Here is a 17649-nt window from a genome sequence, read left to right on the forward strand (position 1 = left end):
AAAGATTCCTTTCTGACGATGAAATTTTTTTTTGATAGATGAAAGATGCGAGAGCTCGTGCTGTGAAAAGGGACGACCAATAACAGGAGCTGAGAGATTCCCTTCCAAATTATTCCATTATTTCGTACTTATTCATTACCCGCTGCTGATCATAATACTATTAAGAAGGAAAATAACAAGTTAGCCAAGTGTCCCAACTAATGCTCGGAAAGGAATGTAAATATAAGAAAACGAGGCACCGACGCCATAAGAGTAAAACCTTGAAAATGCGGTCCAGAATAAATGACACAAAATCTCAATTCAACTCAAAAAACGCGGCGTAGAGGACGACCAAAACAAAATCCGGGGTATCATCGGGTCGCTAGCACGTACGGTAGACTATCAAATATTACTTCGTTCTTCTCGTAATGGCTGATGAAGCCTCCTTGGAGTATCCGCCGGAGAGCCTGGAGTCGATGTAGTTTCCACCACTGATCAATCTTCATGATGCCTGTACGGTGAATGCGCACTGCCATTCGGTTTCCGTACCGCTTGCCGGTTTCTTGTGAGACTGCGTTCTGATAGCGAGGTCCGCGCGTCGGGTTCTCGACGGAATTGAGAATGTCTGCAAAATTTGTATGTAGCGATTTCTTGTCCTTTTTGGACAATCGATGCGAGGAGAGTGTCGCTAAGGCGGAGAGTTTATGCTTGAGTTGATCTTCTCGTCTGTACACCGTGTAGCGCTTGACCATCTTTGGAGCGCCGGGGAGACGCTCGTCTTCCGGGTCGGATTCAGCGCCATCGTCGTCGCTTTCCGCTTCTTCGTCTTCTTCGAGTTCCGTGTAACTCTTCTCGTAGAGCAGCGCAATATTTTCGCCTGCGGCGATTTGAACTCTGGGGTAAGAGCTATCGAGTTGCTCGACGAATGCTTCCATTGCAGGTTCGCTGAGATCTTCCATGTCTTCGAGCTGCGTTGCGAGGAACCCCCATTCTTCCAGCGCCGCTGTGACAACCGCTTCGCTGTCGCCTGCGCCTATCGAATGTCCGTCGGATTCGATAATTTCGAGATAGTATTCCACGGTGTTTTGGGTTTCGTCAAGTGAAGCGCCGCCGTAGAATGTAACTGTCGCGAGGGTATGGATGGCTGCCACCTTGGAGGCTTCAGATTCAGAGTCATTGATTGTGCGCTTAATGGGCTGGAAGACGGCGTCGTAGACTGTGTTTGTGGGGTTGGTAACCACCGTCATGGCAAGAGCTGAATGGTGGGTTGGCGAATAGTCCAAAAAGACGCAAAAAGATGAGGGGAATGTGCGCACCTTTCAGAGCTAGAACAGTTTCTTTCTCGCTGCTCTCGGATTTTATACTTTTCAAAAATGCTCCGACTAAATCGCTCGTTTTGAAGTGGATTTCTTCCCGTGCATATTGCGCAGTGAGGATGCGAATGTAGGCTGTTAAACTCTCTTCTCGACCTTGCACACTGCTTCGCTTTCGGTCGATCAGCTGCTCTATTCTATCGCCCAACTCGGTTTTCCAGACGTCGGTAGGCATTTCGAGCTCGTCAGGGCTAAGAACATCATCAAAAGAATTGACACTATTGCATTGTTAGCGATAATGTCACTTCAGTACAAGAAAGAGTGCTCTGGGGTTTTGACGTGCCTCCAGGACGTTTCGCTGAGGTTATCCTCATCATCCGAGGGATGTCTGCTCGCATTTCGCGACGCCGATCGCGAGTTTGAAGCAGACTGCGCTCGAGACGTAGCAGCAGATGACTGGCGCGATCGAGCTTTTCTGGAAACAGTTTTGCCGCTCTCGAGGGCCTGTCTCCGAAGGTCGTGCATCGCTGTGATGCGTGATGTCACCAATGTGGGGTGGAGGTAATGTTTAAGCGCCGAGGTTAAGACTCTAATGTAAAAGGTAAGATAAGTGTAGCGCGGATCCTTGAGTATCACAATAACATAGGGCCTGGTGGGTATAATGGTATTGAATATTGGCTTGGAGAGGAGAATGGGAGAGTCGAATGCATTTCAGATGAAGAACGCAAAAAAAGTTGGATTTGACAGGACCAATGATATCAGATGCGTTGGCCAGCTGAACAGTGGAGGTGAAGGGTAGGTAGAGAGACTAAGCCCCTCCTATGACATGTTCTCGTCACCCGTACGCTCTGTTCCCCACCAAAAGACAACACGCTTGCCCTTTTTGAGATCCCCTGTGATGCCCTACAGAGCCACATGCGGTGTGGCTTGTATATGATGACCCATCCGAATAACCTTGCAGTCACCCGAAAATTTGAATACCTTTACATATTCGGAAAGATTTTGAATTGTAAGCTCTTGAATGACTCAGGACACCTGGTTTTGGTTTCCCATTTCGACCAGCTTCAAAAGAAAACCAAGAAAAAAAAAATATTGAAAATTAAAACCTATGTTTGCCTGATTGAAAAACAATGTCATGACTTTATTCGAACCCCAAAATCCCATTCGCGCGGTGTAGCATCTTCTTCTGTCCCACTGCAAGACCTGGTTCGGCAACATCAAATTCCTTGAAACCGAAAGCGCGCAAGCCGGCGGCATCGGCATACTTCTTTAGCTCGTCGACACTTGGTCGTCCAGTATGCTCGCTCTCACCCTTACCTCCAGGAAAGTCCGGAGCTGGAGTTCCACGAAGGAAATTGTCTCTTTGTCGGGAAAGGTACTCGGCGTTGGATTCGGTAAGAGGACAGGCAGGAATATACATGACGCTAGAATCCAATTTGCCATTGTGAACTTTATCGACAGCGTGAATAGCTGCAGTTAAGGAGTCAGCAAATGGGTAGTCTCTAACAGAAGGCAAACAAGACAACATACTATCGCAATGCCAAACAACATAGTCGCCCGGCTCTACTTTTGGAACATGCACCATCGACTTCGCCAACTCGAGGTGAGGATGCAAAGCTGCATTAAGTTCCTGAGAATGGCCGGGATGTGCGCCCTGAAATAGGCTTGATGGTTGGCTCTCAAAAGTCCAGTTCTCAGGGCTGAGAAATGAGTCCGTGGAGCTAACAGCACTTTCTGACTGGGTGGGTGGACTGCGAGGTGCGAAGAAAGGTCGCAGAAGAACGTAACTGATTGACAGCGAAAACAACGGGTTGACGAGAAGGGTCCCTTCATTTGGTGCGGTTGTCGACATACTAAGCCAGCCCTGGAACATCCTGAACATGCTACAAGCACCAGCGCCTTCGTATAAATCGGATACAGCAGCTAGTCTGCAGCTGGACTCCCATGGGTCGTATTCTTCCCAGCGCCCTTGCAAGATTTTTTCGTATACCTTCCCTCTGCCGTACCCGTTTGGTTCCCACCGCTCGACGCTGCCGCCATCAATATGCGGACCTAAGGCAAACCCGGCATCGCCAGGATGTCGGATACGGAGCCGGTCGGCGTAACTGAGCGGGTGAACAGATGAAATCATAGCCTCAGGATCATTTGAATGCCAGAAACTCAACAAATATCTTTGAGCTTCAATTAGATTTGGTTGCGCGCGTGCGCGGACCTGGGACGGAGACCAGTAGAGCTCAAACACCTGTGGATCATTTTGAGGAAAAGCTGCCACATGTTGAGCTTAAATCGTTACTGCAATTGGGTAAAATAATTCAGGGTCTAACCTTTCGTCCAGGGATTTAATTTCACATAATCTTCGACCTCTTCTTTATAGCGACGTGCCTCATCCCTCGGAATGACACCCCTGATGACCGCTACCCCTCGTTTTCTCAATGCAGTTTCAAATGATTGCGGGGCATTTTTTATATTCCTGTAATCAATTTCGGGAATGACATTTGAACCAAGTTCTGCAATTTCTTTGATCTCTCTCCTCAAGGCTTTTAGCAGCCTGTCCCAACTTTGCTTCAACTGATCCGCATTTCCGCCAAGAAGATGGGACTTGAGATCTGCAAACCTGTGAGGGAGTGGTTGCACTTCTCCACTGGAAAGAGAAACAAAAACCGAAGAAATGTCTCCCTCCTTCTTCGGCAGGTGAACAGGTTTAGGGGTTTGCTCCGCTTGCGTGGCAATGCAGCGCAATGTAGGAGTATTTAGACCTCCGCGTGGAGGCCGTACGTTTCTCAAAGAAATGGAACACTTGGAAAGTGTCTTCTGCATCATATCAATAAAAGGGAAAAAAAGGAAGAAGATGAAGATGAAGTGAAGAAAAGACCAACATACCCGAACATTGCTGGCCCTTTTATGTTTACCTCCTCTTAAAGCGACCAAGTCGGTCATGATACTTTTTCGATCAGCATTAAACCCTATTTGCGTAGCCTCCGATCGATTTTGCGGGGTGAGTTTGCGGGGCGGTCCGGATTGGTTCATAGATAATTTTCCATCTGGGGTAAGCCTCCGCCCAGGATTTCCCATTCTGGAAGGTCCCGACGACAGAAAAATGGCTATTTGCGGAAATCGCCGTGCAGAGGCGCGTGAAATTCTTCAGGCAAACAAAAGGTTGAGGGGCAACTAAACAATAAACGGAGCCGGTATTTAGAAACAAAACCTCTGGTTCAATCAGCTCCATTTCGATCGCTCTTGAATCATGATTGAGTACGTTCATCGTAGTAGTAGAGGTTGATATAATGACCCTCGTCTCCCAACGCACCATTCATTCAATTTGAAGAATAAGATGCCTGTGTCGGACAGAGTTGTATAGACTACCCACCCCGGTGTCTCCAAATAGACTATGACTCGGCCAGTGAAAGGACCCTTTGACGCCTCGGTTTTCTCTCATTAATTTTTGGGCTGGTCAAATAAACCCCTGGTCAAGGTTTGTACGATCGTCAAAAATGTCGTTGTATCCACTTAAATGATCTGCAAAGTTGTCGTTGAGGTTGCTAGGGAGGTTGAGATCCAGAATGCCTCCAAAAAGAGCATCAATGTCTTCAATCTGACCAGAGAAGATCCCATTAAGTGACGTTTCCTCTTGGCTTGATAGCACGGGCGCCGATTCTGCCACGGTTGAGGTCCTGGATTTCTCCGCTGAGGCCTCGCTAGCAACGGAAGCCATATCCCTTTGAAAGATGTAAATAAATTTTCAAAACTTCGTGGACATCTGTTGGGAGTACGTACCGAGAATTGAAGGAGCCTGTACTCTCTGGCTGCATTGCCAAATAGCCATCATCGAAAGATGCTTCTCGCAAAGATGCAAGGGCCTGAGCGCCTATTTTGGCCACAGCATTAGCTGTGCGCCATACTCTTCCCAACCTAGTCAGAATTTGACAGCATCTTCTCATGGCCACTATCGCTCTCTCTCGATGAAGAGTATACCTCGCCTGACGCAGTTGCCTATAGGCGACTGAAAGTGCGAGTGAAAACGCGTACGGTACAAAAGGGAGCGGCACCAAGTCTTCGCAGCTATGAAATTCTAGTAGGGAGACGAGCTGTAGTAACGATAGACGCTGACGAGTAGACGAAGGTTTAGATAGAAGTCCCTCGTCCGACATTCTGGACCTATGAGACAGAATAGCGATGGCATGATAGAATATCTCTAGAGAAACTGCCAATAGAGTTAGTATGGTAACGAATGCCTATGTGCTATGATAAATACCTAGAAGGCCGCGACCCAAACGCCACCCATGAGCCGCATCTACAATCTCCTCGAATGAGGGAAAGTCCGCTTCCCAGCCAGTTTCTGCAGGATCGGCCGATGGCCTGTAAAAGCCAATGATTCGATCTAGAAGTCCTACCATCTGCAGCCATATTTGGAACGCACCTCCACAAGATGTTGGTTCTGGTTTCATTTCGAGTCCTATGTCGCGTTCGTGAAGCATTACTGGTCGACCATTAACACCCGCGTTAAGTCTGTCAAGGCCCCAAAGAGACCAGAAGAGATGCTTCAGATGTTCTTGCTGATGCTCCGGCTGAGTTCGGCCCAGGTGTATACCGATGGTATGAGCATATTGGATGGCCTTGGCGAGTTGCATTGACGACTCCTCGAGCCCGTTCGGGCCCTCGCTGTACAATGAACACAATGCACATACTTGGATGAGAAGAACTTTATCAAGTTTCGCTCCATCTTCCATATGCCTAGACAAGCTATTGTAGAGCCTTTGTGCAAAAGTACGGTAGCTGAGAGCAACCGATTCACCTCTGATGCGAAGATATGGCCGGGAACGTTCCGCCTTTCCCGACACAAGACACATAGCTTGGACAAGACTGATTGGAGCCTTTCCCGCCGAGTAGATTTTACGAAATTCCACTTCGTCAACAATTGGAAGTATTGGATGGACACTGGAAAAGTATATGTCCAACAGTGCATTTTGGTCTTCCTTTTGTGGTGTGACATCTTCGTATGTCTCTCCTTGCGCACGTAAATCTGTAGCTCGCAAGGCCTTTCCAAGGCCGACCTGAGGAGTCGGTTCCTCAGCTTCTCCGGAATTATCATCTTCATCCGCACTGTCAACCCAAATACCCACTCTATCTCGATCATGATCGAGTGCGGGCTGCCCAGAACCAACTTGGGCCAAAAACGCTTCCGGATTGAGGTCACCGACGAATCGTCGGGTCCTTGCGGGTGGGCCCTCAGTCAAACCTATCGCCCTGTTTCCAGACCGCTTTGATTTTGAAATGCTGGACTCAGCATCTGTCGTGTGCAGAGTGGGTAAGTCACGTGGCCCATCATGCTGTGGTTGAGTGTCATTGGAACGCGATATTTGTCTCTCTTGATTCTCTGATAGATCAGAAATTGGCTGCCAGGGCGCTGTTCTATGTCGGCAACGTTTCTATTAAGTTTTCTTCAGCACAACCTCATTATTTATTTTCCAGAAGGTGTTCTTTTCTAACCTTTCTTTTCTTGCACGCTTCACAAGCCGATTCTACCTTTGGGCGTTTTACACCTCTCGCATGAGGTTGAGCGACAAAAGTGTACTCCATCGCCACATCGTTGTAGGTGGACCCAACCAGCCTCCTTTTTAACTTGGTTCACAAGGATTATCTGCTTTGATGCTTAGATCCACTGTGCATCTCCACCGTTGTTGACTTAAGACTCTTTGACGTTGACCGCCAATAGCTCCGACTCACGTGATCTCTGTCAGTAACTGGAGATCTTTGGTAGTACTTTATGAATCTCCAACAACTGTGGAGAACCACAGCGCTCTTGGGTTCGGGAAAGGAGTATCCGTGAATAGTAATCTCCTTACTTCCATGGCATTGTAAGATATCTCATATTCCATATGCGACAAACGACAAGGAAAACGCTGGGTGGACTTGAGCAAGTCCACAGAAGCAACCAACCCCCTTGTCGTTTGTTGGCCATTAGCTTCGTGGACAGCCCCAAGCTAGAAACGTCTCTTCCGCAGCGGTGCCAGTGGGTAAGGCGGAGCCCAAAGGGTCCACCCGAGACCAAGCAAACTCGTCGCTAGATTGCCGCCAGCTTCCACTGAAAACCACGTCAGTTTACCCCCCTGGCTCGTATGAGTACCATTGACGAGGCGATCAAAGGCAAACACATGGTAGGGAGGGCAGATTCCTGCCTGACGCAGCCACATGCATCCCTGCTGCCACATGCAGAAAACCGAATCTGCAATTATGGCCAATATCTAAAATGAGATGGTGCTGTCTGGGCTTGCGATTCGCTCAATGTGGTCCGCCTCATTGTCTAATCCGCGGCCGCATTGCAGAACCTACCTTAGGTGGCCTTCCCCCGAGAGGTACGCTAAGGTGAAGCTATGCTGAACGAAAGTGCGAAATGCTAAAGGTAATGAGACAATAACACATCAGTACGAACACTGTACGTCTCTTCTGGAAAGATTTGCGGCAATGCGATGAACCTTAAAACTTATCCGATTTGCACACGACAGTCGGATAGCGGCGCGGTTTTTACTGGCGGCGGGTCTTTCTCCACTTCGTCTCTCGATGGTTGTCGCTTCCTCTGGCAGTTGCAATTATCCATGCAGCACCAACGCACGCTTAACTGCGGGTTCGCCCGCCCCGGTTCTAGGGTACCCAATGTCCGTCATGGTTGAATACAGAGTAGACACATATTGACGTGGCTCCAATAGCATCCCTTGACGAAGCTGTCGCGATGATCTGTACCCTGATGTTTGCTTGGTGTGGAATGCCTTTGAAAGTTTTCTCTCGATCTTGGGTGGTGTATTGATATTGTCGTTCTTTCGCTGTTCTTTTATCATGGTCGCCTTGCTTACCAGGTTTACTGATTCTTTCTTGCGCCTCACTGATTACTTCGATCAATTGCATTCACCCGCGTGTTGTTGTTCCTTTCATTTGTCGCCCAGAAAGCTGAGCTTACTAGCACACCATGGCAAGGGGAAGCGGAAAAAGGAAGAAGAAGAATCGCTTTGATTGGATGCAAAATGAATCTCCCTCACACCCTAATGATACTTCGGTATAATTACTTCTCGTTGCGTTCACTTAGAAGCGTATCTCACAACAATATAGCAGATAGAGCTCGCAACTGAAGGGACTGAACGAGCAGAACAATCTATATCCGATGCAGATCCGTGGACAAATCATTCAAGCGATATGGCAGATGAAAATGAAAATAATGCGCCAGAAACGCAACCGATCAATGATGAGGGTACGGCCTTTCTATCTCATCATGTACCCTGGTTTTCAGATCTAACAAGCCGTATTAGGTGACAGTAGCACCCCACCAACAACTCTGGGAGTCGAAGCGGACCCAATCTCGAAGCAAGAAGGAGATGTAGAAAATCCGAACCCAGAATCAAAGAGCCCACCGGAGAATGGAGAAACCGTGTCCAAGTCGGAAGGAAATCAGCACATCATTAATGACACTTCGTCTCCCGACAGTCCAGAAGAAGAGGGAAAAGACCAAAATGTGGATGAAGATGGAAAGCATGATGATTCAAAAGATGATACAGATTTTGAAGAGAATCCGTTACCACACGATGAGCAGCTGGACGAAGGTGCGAGCGATTCAGAACAACCGAGATATTGTATAGACCCAGCTGATTTATTCGATCCCATTGACCCAGACACTGGCGAGACGGAAGACAGAAGTGATAAAGCAGGAGAAGATGACTCTGCGGGCGGCGAAAATAGCCAAGTCGAACAATCCATCCCGGAAACTGACCACGCCGTCGATAGTTCGAGCCCCAAAATGGAGGAACTGGAAAATATGGCTGCAGCAGAGCATCACCTTGAGAGTGCTGCAGTCCTTACAAACACTGAAGTCACGGCGGATGCTACGAATCCCGGTAGCGATAACAACTCTGATGCTTGCGCGAATGAAGAGCAACCTGCTACTATGGGAGCAGATTTGTCAGACATTATTCCAGGTATCGGAGATTCCGATGGTATGGTTGAGAAGTCTGAAGGACAGAATGAGCAGTCCACGCTTGAAAAAATAAAGGACGAACCAGAAGAAGGTGCCACTAAAGCTCCTGACGACTTGGTCGAGGATTCAGGCTCCGCTTTTCAAGCTCCCAACGGAGAGATTCAAGGTGTACACGCAGTGGTGGAAGATGTTTCACAGTCAAACACTGAATCCGACACAAAGGAAAGGCATCCAGAAGCTCCGGCGCCTGAAGGAGACGGCACGGAAGAGCCAGTGGAGAAGGGCGACGAGGCTCGGAATACTGGTATTGAAGAAGATGGCGAGAAAGAGCAGGGATCGAATGCGCTGCAGGCAGAGTATGCCCCGCTTAGCACAGGGGCTGAAGGTGACGTGCAAAGTAACCTTCAGGAGGAGAGTAACGCAGACGGAGCAGACTCGGAGGAGGTAGAGAAAGCTCCTGGAGGCGAGGCCGACGCGGTTGGGCAAGAAAAGAACAGGTCAGATAAAGACGTAGAGGAAGGCGCAGAGGATGAAACACCTGAGACAGGGGGTGAATGTGAAAAACCAGCCGAAGAGTCACCAGCGGTCGATTCAGAGCCGCAAATGGATAGCGATCCCGAGGACGAACTGGCGGTCCAGGTTGCGACCGCATCTGGTATGTCTGATACCCTCGAAGCGCCAGCTCAAGTCGACAATACGGATGAACCTGCGGAAGAGACTTTGACTGAGGAGACGCCAGCTGAAAAGGAACCTAAGGGAGCTTCTTCCGGGTCGAGCCCAGAGAAATCGGCTGACGTTAATGCCATGGAGTCTGAACAAGCCGGCGGTGTGGCCGAGAAAGCGGTTGATGAAACAGTCGCTCAAGCCACCGAGGCACGAGAAGAAGGCGAAAACAAGGCAAATGAGAACAATGAATGCCCAGAAAGTGACGGCAAAAGTTCCAGCCATGTCGAAGGTTCGACGGTGGAGTCTCCGAAGGAAGTGGTTGAGGTACACGAGGTTACGTCCGCAGGCGCAGAATCCACCGATTCTATCGAGGAACCTTCTGCAGTGGAGTCTGAACAAGTAGAAGGTGATGCAGGAGGTGACGACGCAGCTGATGGAAACAAATCGGGTGATGCAACATCAGAGGCTACTGGAGAATCTTCTGCTTCTCAGAACGCGTCCACGGCAGAAGATTTCACTCCGCCAGCCGAAGAAGGTATGCCAGAAGCTGCGACTGCACCAGAAGTACCACCTGTGTTGGAAGCTTCTGTGCCAGAAAACATTCCTGTATCGGCGGAGAATACTGATCCGAATGCGACATCTGCGCCAGACGAAGTTCCAATCATCGTAGAATCTCCGGCAGAGAAAGAAGTCCCTCAGCCCGAAAAAGACTCGGCTTCAGAAGAAAAGGCGGAGCCTGAGGCTACCGCGCCTGAAGAAGTTACCACGGCGGTAGCAGAAAGCGCTGTGCCCTCCGACGCCCCTGTAGCAGGCGAGGTTTCTGCGACAGAGGACTCTGCTACGACTAAAGAATCGGCTGAGCCGCAGGAGGCCGCCACGCCAGAAGAGACGGCTGAGCGAGAAGAAACTATAGACGCTTCGAACGAAGAAGCTGAAGGGGCGGAAGAGACAAATTCAATAGAACAGCCTGCCAACACAGACGAGCACGTGCCAGATGATAGGGCTCCACCCGAGGATGCCACACATTCTGGGGAGCTTGCTGAGGCGGAGGCTTCCCCTGCCGTTGAAGAGGTGGAGTCACAAGACGACACGCCCGTAGAGGAAACTACTACGGAGAATGCTGAGCCAGAAACCACAGCAGCAGAGGAAGCAACTGCAAAGGAGGAAGACGAAGCAGCAGGGGAAACCGATCTGCCAGAAGAGGGAGCTGCACAAGAAGATCCTTCCACACCACAAGATTCTACTCTGCCTGATGATATTGTTGCCCAAGAAGAAGCTGCACCGGGCGAAGAAGCTACTACCGATGACCATTCAAGAGAGATTGTTCAGGACATGTTACAAACAATGAATGAACCCACTCCCGAAGCCGAAGAAGCGCCTGCCAACAGCGCTGATGCTACGATTGAAGATGTTCCTGCACCGGTTGGAGATCAAGCAGGGTCTGAAGATCAGCCTTCAACACAAGCAGATGACATTCACGCGGCTGAAGCCGCAGCTGCGGCCACAGCAATTGCCGCCGGAGCCGTGTCTGCCGCAACAGAAAACAGGTCGGAAAGGAGAGATTCAATACGGCACTCGAGGGAGTGGGTGCGTCCGGCACGCCGACGGGAAAGTGACAGCAGCGCGTTTTCTTTCAAGTTAGGTGGCGGTAAAGCAGCTATCGCGAAAGAACTGCTAAAAGAAAAGGAACGACAACAAAGGCGTCGTGATAGTGAGGCAAGTAGACATAGCAAAGAAGAACGGAAGGATCTTCGTCAAGAAGTTCGCGCTGCAGAGACTGAAGAGGATAGAAGAAGACGGCGCGAAGCCAAAAAAGCGGCTAAGGATGCTGAAGTCGCTGAAGCTGCAGGCTCCGTCGACGGCAGCCACTCTTCTGGGCGTTCCGGTCGTCGACGTCATCAGCATGGCGACCGTGAGCGGGAACATAAGCGCGAAAAGGAGCGCGAGCGGGATCGCGACGCCGAATCCTCGCCCAAAACTCGACCTCTGCTTGCCTCTGCTTTCACTGGTGAATCGACTAACAGTGGTCCTTGGCTAAAGATCAACCAGCCGGATCTGGAGCGGAGGCCATCTCTCTCATCGCGGCACGCTTCTTCTAACTATAGCGCAAATCTAAAGGAGCGTGAGCGTGAGAAAGAAGCGGAACGGGAACATCACCACCGGCATCGTCATCATCATCGGGCTCATCGGGCTCATCGGGATCCTGAGGAAAAGGAAGCAAGGCGGCTGGAGAAGGGAGAAAAGGAGGTCCGACGCACGGAACGAGATGAGCGCCGCGGTACACGTCAAAACAGTCTTAACAGCAACGCGATTCACACCGGTGCCGAGGAGAATAGAAAAGATGAGGACGCCCGGCGACAACAACGACATGAAAGACGTCGTGAGAGCAAGACATATCGCAGTGCGGCTGCAGATGCTTTACCTTCTACCAGTTCTGGGCGCTCAAGAGGTGAGCAGGAGGGCGGCCATGGTGACAGCGGCGAGAAACATCGGCATCACCGTCGCCGTCGGGACTCGACACAGGCCGTCCCATTAGCCCCTGTCTCTAGCAAGGACCTTTATGAGCGAGAGGATGCTCCGGGAAGACTGAAGATGTTTGTCTCTGGAATGAAGAAACTTGTGGCTCATTAGTCCATAGTTGGGGCAGACGGCTGATGAGAATGCCCTGGCAGTTGACTGGGACGGTTTCCATCGTTATCATATCTAATCATCTTTTGGTTTGTCTTTTCTCTCTCTTTTTTGCCCGCCGGCTTTTGATTCATCAATGTACTATCTTTATATATTGCTGTATTTAATATTGGGTTTGCATTGTTATTAGCGGGAATGGATGGATACAGGGACGGATAAATGGGACATGATAAAGGGGATATGTATGTATTTATCTATGAGGAAGCTTGGTGTCGATTTTGTTTAGTGAGGCGTTTTAATAATATTTTGATAACTTTATGAAGACTGTTTCCGGGAGCTAAATACAAATTTCGAACATTCTTTTCTGCCAAAGCCCGCATTTGTCGCATGGACGTCATCCTCTTCTTAGATCAATGCCATGCAGTAGAAAAGGATCCAGGTACCAAGGCTCAGTAATCACAACTGCCAGTGAAATAAGCACCAGTGGACGTGCTGAGTATGATAGAGAGTAAGCGCGAGGAAATACTCAGCTGGAATGACTTATCATTTTGACTTGATAGGAGCATTCCAACTTTCCTCGAGACCCTGCAAGAGAGATAGACTAGATAAATCTACGCCAGACCATGTTTATCGAGCAACGTGGATGTTTATCAAGTCATTTGTCTTGTAAAGCATCTCACCTAAGCGCATCCCAAGGCGGACAAAGCGCCCGTCCCACAAGTAACATTATTTTTGTCTAATTCCATGGTTTGTATCTTTAGGTATTTTATTGACTTCATGAATCAATGAGGTGGGAAAAGGTCAGCGAGGACAGTGAACAAAGGCTCGAAAGTATCCGAGGTTCATCGGAGGTTCGGAAGCTCGGAAGGGGCTGAGCCGGGGGAGGGTACCCCTCGGTACTTTGTAGGTACTCCGTTACAGCAAGTGGACAAAGAAGGATCCAGGGACGTGACTTCACTCCTTCTGGGAATAAGGACCACCTCTCATCCTCCTCTAGCTTTCAAAATCTTACATTTTGCAGTCCCCTTTTGAGGAAGTCAGACTGCCTTGTTGATTAGTTATATCAGTCTTTTGGGCCGTTTTGTCAGGGTGATCTTTGTCCTTTTATACTCCGAACTCCGCCAAAACTGCCACCTTTGTACAAAGGTCCACTTTCCAGCCACTCGCATGTGAGCTATTTCGGGGGTTCAGCATCGCTGACGTTGCCCCTTGACCCTGATATCCTTACCACCTGGGCTGTGCGGCATTCGCCCTACATACGCCGCGGCGTGGGCGATCTCAACCCCCCCGTCGCGTCCTGGACATTCAGGCACCAGTTTCACGCTACAGGTTGAAATTCTACAATTCATCGTGCTGGTCAAATCACTATTTGAAATACGTCGTTTCTCCAAAGATCAATTCCGACACCTACCCTGTGACAACACGCATGTAGCACCGAATGCTGCTGCGTTGGAATAGTTGTACGAAGCTCTTTTAAGTGCAACAAAAAAAAATCGAGATATATCCCACAATGGCGGGCATGGAGCAGTTGGAAATCAACAGCAAGGTATGCTCGTGGCTATATTCCTCCAGAAAATCGGCACAACACTCTTCTCCTTTTACAAGGCATATAATACAAGCGTTAAATTGCAAGTTTGGAAAAACTCATTTGTTTCTTGCTAGTCCTACATTGTCCGATGGGTAAATGTCCAGGCCGGCCACACCATCTCCTGGAGCATCCAGCCGCATAAGAAATCAATCTACTTTGCTCTCTTCAAGCATCCGGGTGCCGGGGCTGCACCCAATCTGCCAGCTTCGGGAATCGAGCAGCGACCGACGACTTCAGCGGGGCCTTCTGCGGGCGAGCGTACACGTCAGGGCTCAACATCACGCAGCGATGGCTCTACCGTAGTCGAAAAGCTTCAGGCAATTGGCCTGAAATTAATACTGTGGGTGGGGAAATGTGACGCGGACAAGGTCTCCATGGGCAAATATCCTGTTCCTGCCAACGAAGGTGGGATGTATGGACTCGTATTTGATAATACCTTCTCGAAGCAAGCATCGAAAACCGCTACCTTTGTCCTTCTAACGTACCCGACCAATGCTCCGCCGCAGTCGAACCATTTAGCCCATCATTTCAATTCAATGGCGGCTGCCACCCACACGCCTCCGGCGGGAAAGCATAGTCCGCGCTTAGGGTCGTCCCTGGGCTCGTCTGACTCTTTACCTCGGGGTGAAGTGCTCAGTCAAGTGCCCTCACAACCTAGTGGGTCCGGCACCATATCTGGTGGAACACCCACTAATAATAACGCGGCGATGTCTGCCGATGGTAATTTCCATACCGGCTTCTTGCAAAAGCGAAGGAGGAAACGGCATCAAGGATTTGCGAAACGATTCTTTTCGCTGGATTTTACGTCATGTACGCTTTCGTATTACCACAATCGGCAGTCGTCTGCCCTGCGAGGAGCGATCCCGCTGTCTTTGGCAGCTATTGCAACCAACGAGGAGACACGTGAGATATCAGTGGACTCGGGCGTGGAGCTTTGGCATCTCAAGGCAAGTAATCAGAAGGACTTTGAGGAATGGAGAAACGCGCTTGAGAGAGCGTCCACATCGGCTGTCAATGAGGAACCTGAGCAAGAGGTTGGATATAAATCGAATCGGCTTTCGGCAGGCGAATTCAATCAAGCCGATCGACGGGATTGGGAACAGGCAGAGACACTATTGAGCAAAGTTGCAGGCGTCCGGGACGCCATACGAGGACTGGCCAGAGATACCGATCCCAAGTATCTTCCCAGCTCCAGTCCCGGAGTTAGCTCTCCGATCATGACGCCAACGACGTTGCTGGAACCGAGCTCCGCTGAGACTCCCAGAGAAGAAGAGAGACGACCATTTTGGAAGCGCAAGCCCAGCACGGCTAGTAACGGCACTGAAACTCGTCGTAGTATTGCTATGCACCTGGCCATCCCGCAGGGCTCAGGAACGCCACGCTCCTCCAATGGAAGCATGCCGCCGCCCGTCGGATTATTTTCTCACTCGGACCAGGGGATACATGAGCGATGCTTGTCCATCCTGAGAGACCTCGATCATGTCGTTTCTGAAACTGCCACCCTCATCTCGGTCAGCAAAAAGAGGCGACCGGCACTCAGTCCAGCGATTTCTCGGCATAGCATTGACTCGACTGCTTCAGATGAGTTTTTTGATGCCGAAGCAGGCGACGTGGGGGATTCAAATCTCCTGACAATTCGGCCAAGCAGTGTTGATTTGGAAAGAGATCGTCGCGGAGGTGAAGAAGAGGAGGATGATTTTATTGAAGGGGAGGAAGAAGAAGACTCTGCTTCGAGCACCGACCTCGACCGGGACGAAAGCGTGGACCGGTCGAGCATGGGACCAGTCAACAGTGTACTTTTCCCATCTCGGCCAAAGTCACTAACACCTCTGCCGCTTGAACGAGTCATGCGGCGACGAAACGTTCCTGCGCCGACTGTTCCTCCTCCAAGTCTCATGGGCATCATGCGTAAGAATGTCGGCAAGGATCTGTCGAATATTGCCATGCCCGTTTCGGCCAACGAGCCATTATCTCTGCTTCAACGCACTGCCGAGCAAATGGAGTACTCTGAATTACTCGACTCTGCCGTCGACGCAGAACCTTCTAATGGCGCGCGGCTGCTGTACGTGACGGCATTTGCCATTTCCACCATTTCGAGCGCTCGTGCGCGGGAAAGAGCTATTCGAAAACCATTTAACCCAATGCTTGGCGAGACGTTTGAGCTTGTCCGCGAAGACAAGGGATACCGCTTTCTCGCAGAAAAAGTCTCACATCGTCCTGTGCGCATTGCATGCCAAGCTGAAGCAAAGGAATGGACCTTTACAAGCTCGCCCATGCCGACACAAAAATTCTGGGGCAAGTCGATTGAGTTTAGCACCGACGGCCGAAGCCGCGTTGTTCTGCATTCGAGCGGCGCCTGTTTCAGCTGGGCTTCTGCCACCGTTTTCCTCCGCAACATTATTGCCGGCGAACGCTACACGGAACCCGTCGAGACAATGACCGTTGTCGATGAATCCTCGGGCCAAAAGGCCCTCGTCACATTCAAAGCCAATAGAGGCATGTTTTCGGGTCGCAGTGAAGACGTCATTGTCCAAGCCTTTGATGCACAGGGTGACCGTCTACCGCTCGGCCTGACGGGTAAATGGACTTCACAGTTGGCACTGACGGGCGATTCCCCCGGTGGCAGTGGCGGCGAAACCATCTGGACGGCCGGCGACCTTGTCGAGAATTCGCCGAGCCACTATGGCCTGACTACTTTTGCAGCCAGCTTGAATGAAATCACACCCATTGAGAAGGGACACGTCTGTCCCAATGACACACGATTACGTCCTGACCAGCGCGCCGTCGAGCAAGGAGATCTCGAGGCGGCAGAGGATCTGAAGAACCGGCTCGAAGTCGCCCAGCGCGTCAGAAGAAAGGAAATGGAGGACAGTGAGACAGTCTGGACGCCTCGCTGGTTCGTGCCCGTACCGGTAAATCAAAGCGGGGCCGGCACTAGTAGTAATAACAATGATGTTGGCGGCGGTCATGGTCATCATCACCGAAATGCCAATCACAACCATCATAATCGTCATGCCAGCAATCACGGACAGGACAGTCCTGACCCCGCTGACGAGCAGGTCTGGCGTTTGAAAACGGGTAAAGATGGGTACTGGGAGGAACGCGCACGCGGGTCGTGGGATGGCGTCACGAGAGTTTTGGAGTATTAGCTTTCACGTCCTTTCTCAATTGACTCCTTTTGTCCACACTCATATCTACTGTAGATTTCTGTCCGATGTATACAATTATATGAATTTATTTACTGTCCTTATGCTCATATGTTGTGCATTAAAAGTGATTTGTATTGTGATATGTATTTTCCTTTGGTTCACTATTTTATTGGATTGACATTTCATAGGTGAATACATATATTTAATCTTTTTGTTTACTTTTTTTTAATTCAATTGACTCTGGTCTTTCTTTTCTCGCGTCTTCAAGTGGAAAGCATGGTCATGATACCATTTCTTCCAAATGACCTCTGATTTCGAATCAAAGAGGCGAGGCTCAATATATATAAATAAGGAGAAACTTTGAAG

The 17649-nt window shown here is 49.8% G+C and overlaps 4 protein-coding genes across 4 annotated transcripts; 1 reads left to right on the plus strand and 3 right to left on the minus strand.

Moving 5' to 3' along the window:
* Nucleotides 1–52: 52 nt before the first annotated feature.
* Nucleotides 53–1390, minus strand: L228DRAFT_250596 (hypothetical protein). The gene is made up of 2 exons (XM_018333372.1): nt 244–1390; nt 53–157 (listed from the first exon to the last, which is right to left on the minus strand). The coding sequence occupies exon 1, from the start codon at nt 1224–1226 to the stop codon at nt 351–353; it is 876 nt and encodes a 291-aa protein (XP_018185121.1). The 5' UTR covers nt 1227–1390; the 3' UTR covers nt 53–157; nt 244–350.
* A 644-nt stretch (nt 1391–2034) lies between these two features.
* Nucleotides 2035–4165, minus strand: L228DRAFT_250599 (DUF1479-domain-containing protein). The gene is made up of 3 exons (XM_018333373.1): nt 3617–4165; nt 2823–3557; nt 2035–2762 (listed from the first exon to the last, which is right to left on the minus strand). The coding sequence occupies exons 1-3, from the start codon at nt 4110–4112 to the stop codon at nt 2434–2436; spliced, it is 1560 nt and encodes a 519-aa protein (XP_018185122.1). The 5' UTR covers nt 4113–4165; the 3' UTR covers nt 2035–2433.
* Nucleotides 4166–4553: 388 nt separating this feature from the next.
* Nucleotides 4554–7071, minus strand: L228DRAFT_36294 (hypothetical protein). Its single transcript, XM_018336523.1, has 4 exons — nt 6780–7071; nt 5545–6718; nt 5067–5493; nt 4554–5008 (listed from the first exon to the last, which is right to left on the minus strand). Exons 1-4 carry the CDS (start codon nt 6867–6869, stop codon nt 4744–4746), a joined length of 1956 nt encoding a protein of 651 aa, XP_018185123.1. The 5' UTR covers nt 6870–7071; the 3' UTR covers nt 4554–4743.
* Nucleotides 7072–13598: 6527 nt separating this feature from the next.
* Nucleotides 13599–17382, plus strand: L228DRAFT_285518 (oxysterol binding protein). The gene is made up of 2 exons (XM_018336344.1): nt 13599–14092; nt 14209–17382. Exons 1-2 carry the CDS (start codon nt 14057–14059, stop codon nt 17281–17283), a joined length of 3111 nt encoding a protein of 1036 aa, XP_018185124.1. The 5' UTR covers nt 13599–14056; the 3' UTR covers nt 17284–17382.
* The last annotated feature ends 267 nt before the right edge of the window (nt 17383–17649 follow it).

This window comes from Xylona heveae (assembly GCF_001619985.1).
Source record: "Xylona heveae TC161 unplaced genomic scaffold L228scaffold_12, whole genome shotgun sequence".
NCBI lineage: Eukaryota > Fungi > Ascomycota > Xylonomycetes > Xylonales > Xylonaceae > Xylona > Xylona heveae.

What these genes read in the sequence shown, in the direction of transcription:
- L228DRAFT_285518 (XM_018336344.1), top strand. Translation starts at nt 14,057, where the DNA reads ATGGCGGGCATGGAGCAGTTGGAAATCAACAGCAAG. An exon ending in AGTTGGAAATCAACAGCAAG is followed by an intron (nt 14,093 to 14,208) that starts GTATGCTCGTGG and finishes GTTTCTTGCTAG; the next exon opens with TCCTACATTGTCCGATGGGT.
- L228DRAFT_36294 (XM_018336523.1), bottom strand. Translation starts at nt 6,869, where the DNA reads ATGGAGTACACTTTTGTCGCTCAACCTCATGCGAGAGGTGTAAAACGC. An exon ending in TTTGGGTCGCGGCCTTCTAG is followed by an intron (nt 5,494 to 5,544) that starts GTATTTATCATA and finishes CTCTATTGGCAG; the next exon opens with TTTCTCTAGAGATATTCTAT. An exon ending in ACAGGCTCCTTCAATTCTCG is followed by an intron (nt 5,009 to 5,066) that starts GTACGTACTCCC and finishes CATCTTTCAAAG; the next exon opens with GGATATGGCTTCCGTTGCTA.
- L228DRAFT_250596 (XM_018333372.1), bottom strand. Translation starts at nt 1,226, where the DNA reads ATGACGGTGGTTACCAACCCCACAAACACAGTCTACGACGCCGTCTTC.
- L228DRAFT_250599 (XM_018333373.1), bottom strand. Translation starts at nt 4,112, where the DNA reads ATGATGCAGAAGACACTTTCCAAGTGTTCCATTTCTTTGAGAAACGTA. An exon ending in ATTAAATCCCTGGACGAAAG is followed by an intron (nt 3,558 to 3,616) that starts GTTAGACCCTGA and finishes AACATGTGGCAG; the next exon opens with CTTTTCCTCAAAATGATCCA. An exon ending in TGTTGTTTGGCATTGCGATA is followed by an intron (nt 2,763 to 2,822) that starts GTATGTTGTCTT and finishes CCTTAACTGCAG; the next exon opens with CTATTCACGCTGTCGATAAA.